The sequence below is a fragment of the Bombus fervidus genome, chromosome 2 (assembly GCF_041682495.2).
Source record: "Bombus fervidus isolate BK054 chromosome 2, iyBomFerv1, whole genome shotgun sequence".
Lineage (NCBI taxonomy): Eukaryota > Metazoa > Arthropoda > Insecta > Hymenoptera > Apidae > Bombus > Bombus fervidus.
The window spans coordinates 20,957,719-20,969,778 of NC_091518.1; the positions used below are offsets into that span (position 1 = coordinate 20,957,719).

General features: G+C 37.9%; 1 protein-coding gene across 2 annotated transcripts in view; it reads left to right on the forward strand.

The window, feature by feature from the left end:
- The window catches only part of Magu (SPARC related modular calcium binding-like protein magu), a 33,147-nt gene that overhangs the window by 14,965 nt on the left and 6,122 nt on the right, over positions 1-12,060 (forward strand). For both annotated transcript variants that reach the window (XM_072020784.1, XM_072020789.1), the window contains exons 2-4: positions 5,831-5,990; positions 7,288-7,662; positions 8,236-8,460. In XM_072020784.1, the coding sequence (XP_071876885.1) occupies positions 5,831-5,990; positions 7,288-7,662; positions 8,236-8,460 (760 nt within the window). The remainder of the gene's footprint in view (positions 1-5,830; positions 5,991-7,287; positions 7,663-8,235; positions 8,461-12,060) is intronic.

A 12,060-nucleotide genomic window follows, 5' to 3' on the forward strand; every position in this document is an offset into this window, starting at 1 on the left:
TTAACAAATATTACTAGCAGGATACTCGCTCTACCTGTAACGTAATACTATAATATTTAATAATTGAGTAATTATCTTACCAAGTACCGTTGATACGATATTTGCCAAAAGCTGAAATAACGTTCTAAAATTAGAAAATATTAAAATGCAAAATTAAAAAACAATTTAATAATAATCGTCGTCGTTTTACCAAGTATCGTCGATACAAAATTTGCCAAAATATTTGACAATTTAATAATCGTTATCGTCTTGTCAAATAGATACTATTAATACGATATCTATCAAAAGCAAACGTCGCATTCTAAAGCTAGATGATATTCAATAAATCAGTTTGCCCTGAACTAAATGTACGACATAAAATAGAACCACGTCGATAAACAAAAGCAACTTTGATGTTAGATCAAAGCGTAAAATACAACTCTGTTGCTAATAACGAGCTCCGTGTAAGGTGGCTACGCGTAAACGTTCGTTCTTTAATCACCATTTTCAGGCAACTATCTTAGCGATCCTTATAATCAAAGGCACTGACAAATCATTGTGTTTCGTTCGTTATCTGTTCTACAGAAAAAAAAAAGCGGCAACTTCTTCGAGAACCCGTCATTAGGTTTACGTACTTACTTGCGTGCCTTGGAACGTGTCTTTATTCTTGCCATAAGCGAGCGTACTATTCAGAAAAATTGTTCGGAGAAGTTATGCGCTTTTTATAAAGACTTATGCAACCTATCAAACGAACATTTGCGTTTGTTACCGTTAGCACACTTGAGAAACCATCGCGTTTCTATTACACAGAGTGATAAAAAATTTGATTGATCTAAAATTTCAATGATTTTTACCATTTTACGAGGAAAAGTGAAAGTTTATTCTGCAAGAAATATTTGATGCGTTATCCTTTCCATTTCAAAGTACGAGACAGGTGTATTATGAAAATTTTGGATTGCAGATTGATCTTGTTCCTTCCTCTTTTCTTCAAAGAATGGTTTCACTCGTTTATCATTCTTGTTTTCCTATATTACAAGGAAGATAGAAGTATCTCTATGGTCGTAGAAAGAGAATAGAAATTTACCTTCTATTCTTTTCTTTTGGTGCTATCCATACACGAAATAATTAATCCATTAAGAAGTACACCAATGCCTTCAAAATGACGTGGCAAATTTAGAATACATTTAGCGTGTCATGAATTTAATGTGCCACAAATAAAATCCTTTGATTTTGGAATCTATATCGACTAAATATTTACTTTTTTTTTATATGAATTATAAGTTCTTGAAGTCTCGGATTCTTTTTCTCCTTTATCGCGCCATATATTACAGTAATATACGTTTCGACGATATAGAAGGAAGAGAACCGCGTGTACATGAGACAACAGGTCACTACGGCGCCACTTAACTAGCGTAGATAATTACTAATCATGTTATGTCATCGCCGTTATACATATGTATTAGTTCGTCCGAACGATCTATACATACGTTATACAAAAACTATATTGAAACATAGAACAAAATATTAATTGATTAAGTTTAATTAAAGTTACTCCATCCTTTGGAAAATAGAATTCGATCGAAGAGGAACAGATCGGAGAAGAAATTACGGCAAAGGGAAGAGTACACGTGGTCGCATAATTTTACGACATAGTAAACAAATACGAATGACGCAAGGGAAAAATTCCAATTGTGAAAGAAATCTTCTATAGCGATGGATTTAAAGAGTATACTGGGTGTACACGGTATCGTAGACCAGTGATTTCTCGTAAATGACAAGTATTTGAAAAAAGTGAAGGAAAAGTCCTAAAACGTTTCTTACAACGTCTGTTATTTGTACTATAACAAAGACGACGTTCAATTTCTTAAATAGACGAACTTTTTTTTTCTTTTTTTTTTTTAGATTAATATAGATACGCTACACGATGCCGTAAAGCAGAGAAAATAAAAATTCAATCGACGACAAACACGTTAATCGCCGTTCAACGTTAAGTTTCATCACGACACAATTCTCAAGAGGCCAGAATTTACTTCTTTCTTTTTTCCTCCGTTGCAGCCACTTGCTTCGACTCTTGTAACTTTAATTCCTACGATTAATAACAGCGAAAGAAACGCGCATAAAAAAAGAATAGAGTCGTTTAGAAGCGAAGAAAAACTCACGAGTAATTCCTCTCGTTGTAAAAAGGGAAGAAAAAAGAAGAAGGAAAGAGCGGGAGAGATACGATTGGATGCAATCGAATGTGATTACAGCACAATTTGACGGTCGCGTGCGTCGTTTTCTTGAATCGCGTCCACGGTGGCGCCAAGCGTGCAATCGTCGAGCGCACGTTCCTCGTTCGTGTTAGCATTCAACGCGTAACCCCGATTATTCTACGCTACACCGCGTTGCACTCTGCCTATTATGCGTACATATATTGCATCGCGTTGCGTGCACGCGGTGTAACGCATTCTCGAGGAACGAGGGTGCGTGCTACCAATCGGGCGCCACCTCCGGTTACGATTATCCGCTGGATGGATCGGTCCGAGAGTCTTCGTTTCGAGGGAATTCCGTTATTACAAACCGGCGGCCCTCGATCGGGCTCCTTTTGACACCGTTATATCTCGCTTCTCGATCGTTTACCTTTTATTTGCTTATCGAACACGCCGCCCGCTCGTGAACATCGATTTTTGATTTTATAGCTTCTTACGGCAGTCGGAAACGTATTTTTAATGGACCATATGTCTACCTCTGCCGATAAGTAATAACGTTTAATACGTTCGTGGTATCGACGATGAATTATATTCCTCGAAGATCGTGAGAAGCTCGGTTTCTTGGTTGTCGTTCTTAGAAGTCACAGCGGAGACAGGCTAAATCGAATGTATTTTTTCGGAGCGTGTACACACGTACACGTACACCTCCGTTGGAAATTAACGCGTCGTTGGTTTTAAGAATTATCGTGAAAATTGTATAAAAGTTGCTTTCTTGGTTTGCCTCTTAAGAGTGGAAACGGCGTCAGACTAAATTCTATAGAAAATCCTTCGTGTATATTTTAAAGTACATAGCATAAAACGTAATAAGTGTGTGTTTTTAATAATATTTATGTAAAAGATGGAATCTACAAATGATACTTAGGATTATACGAACGTCTTAAGGGAATTTATCGATTGGATCTATAACTCGAGTGACTTAGGTAACTACATTAGAAGTTCTAATGCACGACGTTTCCTGCCATTAAAAGGATTTTAACGTACGAAGTGGCCCTGTTTGGAAAACGACATCCTATTCTTGTTAATTGTTTCCGGTTTCAAAAGATTTCTTCCATCCAATTAGAAATAAGTGCTCGTCGAAGCTTAAGATTCTTCGTTGTTCGACAGGAGTTTCTAATAAAAGATGGAAATATCAAATTTGCAAAATCGCCAGGCAAAGCGATCTCGCGCTAGCGATTATTTTCCTCCTTCGAGCCTATCTCTAACTTCTCTCCTCTCTTCCTTACTACGTCGATCGTCGTAGAATGTATATCTACTATCGTAAAACTGTCGAAGTTAATTGAATTAAAAGGTACTCAGAATGATTTATACGATCGTGTCGTTTCAGCAGTCGCATCGTTTCACATATCGGACGATTATGTTTATTCAAATAAAAGCGTTATGCAGGAAAGGCACGTAGGAAACGACAACGAGGCAACGACGACGACGATATTTCACCGACGGTAATTAGCAGCGTATTTCTCGACGATACATTCAATCATTTCAACGAGCGTAATTACTGACACGGTCGTACGTTCAAGATCGTAAATCGGGTTTTACATTCCGTGCAATGCAAATGCATGACGTAATGATCCAGGCGCCTCTTCTGATGGATTCGAGGCGCCTTCTTTACTGTACAGAGGCGCCTCCTCCGTGTTAAAGACGCCTCTGTTCCAGGCTATTACCAGTGAATCATTCCTGTAGTACAGAGGATTTCGATTCAGGAATTTTCGTGTAGATATTTGCATCGAGTCGTGTCGTTTAAAATTAATTAAAATAAATCGCACGTTCTGTACGTGTCTACGCTGTCGCCTGTGTGACAGTTGGCGAGTGATCAGCCTACTCATCGAAAACATGCTTACATTAGTACTCTGTAGAATATACATTTTATTTATAGAAATGTTAAACACCTATCTTTGCATGTAGATCATTGAACATGTTGCCTGTTCGAACAACGACGCGCGTATTTTAATTCCAATTTTTCGTCCTGTTATTACGACTATTTTCTCGTTTTAACGGCTATAGTCGTACGCTTTATAATATTTTCTTCGTTACCTTTGATACCCATTTATACGATTATCGTTGAAAATATCTATTTTATTCTTTTCCCCTTTTTTGTTATCGTAAATCGTTTAAACTTATCACGGTTCTCATCGATATAAAATACTTCTTACGTGTTAGTTCTTCTTACAAATAGTTCTTAGTACAAGATAGCGTACAGCGTTACTATTCGTATTCCTAGTTTTGTAGCGATAAGATAACGCATCATATATTTTAGAAATTACAGAACGTATGTAAAGATACGAATTAAGAATTACATTATGAACGCTTACGTTCGCTTCGAGTTTTATCGTAATTTGAAAGTTATATATCTACGGATTTGATTGAGACAGTTACGGAGGTTTAACGTCATTTACGGAAGCTCGAAACAAAAGTTCTCTGGTAAATTTGATTTTCCTCTCGAAGGTAGGAAAACGATCCCTGTGGCCAGTTATGGTTGTAAGAAATGCGATTCGCAGTCACGCGTAAGAGGTCACGAAAGATAACATATACGCGTCAGCGATCTTCCTGGAACATCAAACGATGTTGGTGGATTCAAGGAAAATCACGAAAGAATTAGTCAGCCAACGAAATGTTCGATCAGTTTTCATTTTCATCCTTCCTCTGCCATGTCCGTTTAAAGTCGTCAAAATGCCAAACACTTGACTACATTTAAGTGCTTCTGTAAAGTGATTCACAATGATTAATCATCATAGTCGACTGACATTACTCACGGTAGGAACTTGCAGATTTACAGATAATAATGTAGTTAATTTTCTAACGACATTATCTAATTATACAGATATAGAAAAAGCGTATTATAATTATAAAAAAGTTAAATTAACTTTACACATTGCTGTTTTTAATGGAAGTCGTCATCAAGAGATATTTGATACGTGGTATAGGAAAAATTCATAGCAAATAATCAGATGTTCCGTACTATGAAGTTATAAATTAAAAAATATATATGTAAGATCGTAAATCTTGGGATAATTCAGGTGATCGATTCTGAAGTCTGAAAATCGAGTTTTATTGTGAGAGTAATTGGATAAAATACAAAAATAAACAACAATTGATATCCATCTATAACGATAAATAACGATAAATTACATAAACGAGAAATAACAAGTTCTGTACAATGTTTACCTGAAAATCAAGAATCGATTTTCAACGTCCTGAGCTACCGATCTTTCTCCGTCAGTCTTCAAAATTTTAAATAATTATTCTGTGATCTTGTCTATCTACGATGTTGCTCTCTGTCTCTCAAAAATGGTTGTCCGTAAAACATAAGAGGGTCGCTCTGTCCGTGACACAAAGAAAGTCGTGCTACCCGTAAAACAAAAAGAGTCCCTATTCCACGTGAACTCTAGGGAGTTTACATATATATATATATACATATTACATAGTTATTTCCTACACTTTGTTCTTTAAATTTGTTTGATTTAATTTGGAGAAATAAATGATTTTTAAACGATATCCTAATAAAAAATGGAGAAAAAGCTGGTTACATGTTTTATACGATTGTACTAGTAAGATGAACGTTTAACATACATAATTGTGTATCGTGTATGGGTCGTGTGTTTTAGGAGGAGTGCAGAAAAAGGATAGCCGAATGTACAATGAGTGACGGTGCAAATACACCGGTATGTGGGAGCGACAGTGTTACGTATTCGAGTCAGTGTCGGGTCATCTCGAAGCAGTGTCAAGGCATGTCTATTCTTATCAAACACACTGGCCCTTGTCCAGGTAGGGTGATGCATTCTTCTCGTAATAGTGTTAGTGATTATTACTGTACCTTCGCCATGTAGTCGCATTAGAATAACTTCGTTAAAGGAATAATCATTATCAGAAACTAAAATTCCATTCGATTTCATTTTATCGTTAACTTTTAACAAATCGCGACCTTAAGATAGCCAGAGTTAAAGAAGAAATATCCAAATTCAGTAATAGATATAACATAAGAGTTAACGAAATCCACTAGTTACTCAATTGGTTGACACGACGGATCGGATCCGCAGGCTAAAGAGACACCCTTTAGATTCCACTAGAATCAAACATACGATAAACACTTATTAAACACGACATAGTACCACGCTAAAATAATTTACTTATAATTCTCAATGAAAATTGTAAAATTCTTCCAAATAAAAAAAAGAAAAAGAAATGTTTATAAATAAAATCTTATACTCGGGAGAAGAGATTCTAAGGATAATCAAATAACTAGACGAAGAGATTCTAAGGATAATTAAATAACTAGACGAAGAGAATGATTATCTTTCGAATCTCTTATTTCGTGAGTTTTCCTTTAAATAATTCATAAGAAATGTAATTCATCCTAATGGGTAGATCTTAAATTTAATCATAATTACGCGTAAAACGTTCCAAGCGCTTACTCCTTCCCTTATCCTTATCTCGATCCTTTCGCTAGGATGGAACTAGCTATCTGTCGTTCCTGCGTCAGGACTCCGTGCCATAACTCGCTATACCTGATAAGAAATTTATCGTTGCACTTTCAATTGGTTCTATCAGCTTATTTATATCACCGTACATATTTATATCGATTTATCGCTTAATAAAATTATTTGCTTATTTATTATTTCGATAGTTACGATAATCGATAATAGATAAATCGATATATCAATGTTGTAACTATAAAAGCAATACATTTTTTAAATACGTAGTATATATACAGATATATTAGAATTACAAAATACATGACAAACTGATGGTAAATTTCTTTTTTTATTTGGAAGTAGTTTGCAAACAATTCTCATTGAGAATTACAAGTAAATTATTCTGGCGTGGTACTATAACACGAATAATAAGCGATTATCGCATGTTTGATTCTAGCTGAACCTAACGATGGTAAAATAGCATAAGATCTAAAATACGATTTTATCATCAGATTTTTGCAAATACACGGACTAGGTACAGAAAGATAAATATAATTAGCGAGACAATCGTGCATGCTGAAAGATACGCGTACATTTACGAAAATAACGATATCTAACAAAGAACGATATGATCGAACTTGTCCATCTAGAGACACCAGCATGCTTCTCCGCAAAACTGACTGCCAGGCCGGGTGCACGACCAGTCTGTCGTTCGGATGGCACTTACGCACCGGTGCAATGTCACGAGGAAACCGGGTACTGTTGGTGCGTGACGCCGCAGGGCAGACCACTGCCCGACACCTCGGTAAGAAACGAAAGACCAAGATGTGTGAAAAAACCTGGTCCCAGATCTACTGCTTCCACCAGGAGCGGCCAAAGGAGGCGCTCGCCGAACTGGAAGCAGCGAAGGCAGTATAGCAGTAAGCATAGGAATACGTGTGATCGAGCGGAAAAGTCCAAGTTCAACGGCAACCTGATCGAAAACTTCAAGATCGAGTACAGGCGGACGAACATCTCTGCCGATGGTGAGGATTCACGAGGAAACATCGTGACGCCGTATTCTTTAAGCTGGTCGACGAGAGAGTCGTTAGGAAGATTTTTGAAAATATCTTAGCGATTCCTTTTGTTTCTGATCGTTGTCTTATTTGAAAAGAAATATGAAATTGCAAGGTACGGAATTGCTAAAAATATATACACGTAGAGTCTATATCTTCTCCCTTCGGCGTCTTGAACGACTAACTGTTATCCGAATCGAAAAGAAACGCTAAGCTAATTGTTAAATATAGCGTATGACCACGACAGTGATCCTATGATTTGTAAAATTCTTCAAAATATATGTAAAATCTATTTCTTTCCTCTTTCCTCCAATGAATTATGTATCATATAAATTAGGAGGATAAGTGGAAGCTTGATCTTGAAATATTTGTATATTTTTTCGCGGTTGCTTGTACTAGAATTAAATCGAGATGTCTAAAAATATAATTTAAAAAAGTATCTCTGCTCGATAATATTCGAGGCGATAGAAATAGAAATATGTAAGAAATACACGAGACGTTATATGTCCTCGCTATTAACTTTTATTCGTTCTTTTTAAACAGGCGACAAAAATGTAGAGAGAGTATTGTCGTGGAAATTTGTGACGCTGGACAAAAATGGGGATGGATATCTGGATAGGGCAGAGTACAAGGAATTGAGGAGGCTTGCGAAGAAGGCGGTAAGGCCGAAGAAATGTGCTCGCACGTTCGCCCGCACGTGCGACCTAAATCGGGATTTGAAACTCTCTAGGCAAGAATGGGGTGCCTGCCTTGCGAACGACTTCACTCGTAAGTTTAACACGTGGTGCACGTGCATCTCACATCATAAAGGCAAAATCTCGAGGACCTTTTTCGGCCTCTTGGACCATACTTGCACGGACCAACGATTTTTCTTCCCTTCTTCGAACTTAAACGATTGCCTAGACCCAACCAGTCCGTCTATCTCGATATATTTCGATAGGATACGATATATTTCGTTGCTTTTATTACGGTTTCAAAGAGATCTTCATCGAGAACGGTATCGTTGCACCCGGGATCATCAATTCGAGCTGCAAACACTTGCTAACACCGCTTTCCTGGTAGGCGAGAGTTCTCAAGGTCAGAGCCGAGGTTGTTGAGTGCATAAATCAGTTTTGAACACGTTGATATTTGCGAAGCGGCGCCACGCTGTTGCGCCACGAAACATCGTCTCCTCTAGGATCGTCATTTTGATATACAGGCTGATTCAAAAAAGAAACTATCACAAGTATCGTAACTCTTTTTTATAGACAAATATAAAAAGGGGTCGGTAGAAAATTTTTCTAGTAAACGATCTCGTCTAAACGATCTCGTTCAAGGTATATGTTAAAATTCGTTTCTTTCCTCCCACGTTGGTTTCAGAGAGAATTACGAGTTATCCGGATTTTCTGAATCATCCTGCAAGATCTCGCATACGACATCGTACACGAAGTAAAAATTCCTTTCGTTAATGAAATTCGAAATCCCGATGCGTCTCTTATGTAATCGGAGAAGGAACGTAAGAAGGGATCCAAGATCGTTTTCGTGCAAGAATAAAACACCATAATGTTAATTCCAACGTACCATACGCCACTGTGATCCACGACGAATAACGAAAGTTATCGTAGTAAATAAATTCTTCGTCCATTGTAAAACAGTAAACTGATATCGCGGACGGAATAAATTCGTGGATACAGCTTTTATGGCGATCGTAAATCGGGATTAACATCACCATTTGTACTTAACGCTGCCTAACATGCGCTAATCTACTCGCGTGGCATTGCAATCGAGCAATTACTGTGCATGGTGCTCCTCTTTTCTCGTTTCCTGGGTGAGGTTGCCTCGCTGGGTCGCTTTTGAACGTGTACATGTATTTGTTATAACCCACGAATCACCATCAAATTCTAAGCCTTTCCCTTTCGTTGATGTAACAACATCACGTTAAAAAAAAAAAAAAAGAAAAAAAAAACGAAGAGAGAAAAGAACGTAGCAGTTTCAATTAAATGCAAATTTGTCGAACCTGTAATCGTCGGTGATTAAATTACAAGCATGTAGGAAATGCGCACAATTTATTATTTATCCGACAAACGGACAAAGCGATATATCTCTTGCAAAAGAAGCGTAATTTATTCGATCGTGACGAAGTAACGCGACACAACATTCTTCGCATAGTTCCATCGTTTTGTTCGACGTTTTAACGACCTCCATTTACGTATAAACGTTCGCCTTTCGAAATGAAAATTCATTTTTTTCTATCTTTTTTCCATTTGCCGATCGTATGGCATTTTAACGTCGTCGTTCGATGATACAACGATCGCAAATGTTTGAATAATATAGCATCCTTCGTTGTGTTTTTATCTTCATTGTATATGGAATTAATTTTAACCGACGCGTAGTGTTTCGTTTAGGCACTCTGTTGCGACACTGTCAGTTTTACGTTTGTCTATTTTCCAGAATGTTTGCTTACGTTCGCCTAGTTTCAACATTCCGCGATTATTTTTTGATATTTATAAAAGTTATTAGTAAAGCCAACTACATTGCGCTAACAAAATATTCCAAAGTTTCGTTCGTTCTTTGTCTTTCTGTTATACGTCAAATTAAAATTAAAATCATAAAATGGTACCTTCTCCAAAATTCGTGGAATCTAGAGGTCTAATATCCTGCGAAATTAAAATTCAGCCGGAAAAGCACGATCGATTAAAGTCTGATCGGCAAAACTAGTGCAAACTTTCTAATTCAATCACGTTTCGATTCATCCATTATTCATTGACAGAAGGAAACACGAGGAGTAAGAAGAAAAAAAAAAAAAAAAAGAAAAGAAACAAGGAAAGTCCGCTTCTAATGACACGTTTGAAGCTTCGTTTCCTATAGAATCGAGTTCGAAAATTTGTATCGCGCGCCTGTACATATGTATATAGTCATTCATTTTTATCATACCACTGTAATTCTCATCGTCTATGTACGTATATACATCCACATAGGTACTGATAGCGTTAGGTGTATAGTTCTAGTATTAGATTCATCGAACTCTGTCTCTTTGTTTCATCGTGTCAAGTAGATCCAGAAAATTTGTATTCGAATAATCGATGGTACGACAAATTGGTCCGAAAGCCTCTTGCGTGATCCAATTACCATTACGTCGTAATGTACGTACTAACGAAAAATTACAAGCGACCAGAATTACCAGACTCGATTCTCTCGTATAAGAAAATTTACTTGTAGCAAGTTTGCAATTGGAGCAAAGACTCACGAGCGAATAATCTCGAGGCTTTTACAGTCTGGTTCGTCAACGTTGTCCGAGGCTCTCGGGTTAAAGTCATATCCTAACTAGAGAAATTACTTCTCGATACTTTGCCGCGATGTACCAACGTCTGTGCGTCTTTAAACCTTCGACAAAGTCAATTACGAGGCTGGCGAAACGCACGAGGAAGCGATTCTCTTCTGGAACACAGCTTCGACCTGAAAGGGTCAAACGTTTACAAGCAAATTGTAGAAATCGATCGATTCTCTTATTCGACGTTAAATCTTGAATGTAGATTTGTAAATTCGCTAACGAAAAATTACAAGCGACCAGAATTACCAGACTCTATTCTCTCGTATAAGAAAATTTACTTCTAACAAGTTTGCAATTGCAGCAAAGACTCACGAGCGAATGATCTCGAGGCTTTTACAGTCTGGTTCGTCAACGTTGTCCGAGGCTCTCGGGTTAAAGTCATATCCTAACTAGAGAAATTACTTCTCGATACTTTGCCGCGATGTACCAACGCCTGTGCGTCTTTAAACCTTCGACAAAGTCAATTACGAGGCTGGCAAAACGCACGAGGAAGCGATTCTCTTCTGGAACACAGCTTCGACCTGAAAGGCTCAAACGTTTGCAAGCAAATTGTAGAAATCGATCGATTCTCTTATTCGACGTTAAATCTTGAAGGTAAATTTGTCAACTCGCTAACGAGGAAGCTTAAATTATCGTGCAAGAGAATCCGGATAATAGAACGCTCGACGTTTCACCGTGAACCAGCAAACAATGACGTTCGGTTGGAACCTCTTTTTGGGGAGCAGTCGCGCGATAACCCCGGCAGATAGTTTGAAACAGCGATCATCGTGGTTGGCGTAGGCGCGGATTTACGAAGCGACGCGTCGCGCGGGCGGTCATTCTCGTAGGCTAACCGCGAGTACCGCATGTACACGAGGTCAATTGCTTCAATTCCACGGTAGCCGGTCGCAGTGTGGGCAAACTTCCGGCAGGATTCACGAATGTTAAGCGGGTCGACTATAGAAGACGGCCCTTGGCGTGCGCGACATCCTGTCCCGGCCACCGTTTGTAATTTATACCACGATTTAGACGCCGAGACGACGACCGCGACGACGATCTTCCGGTATTATCCTCCAACG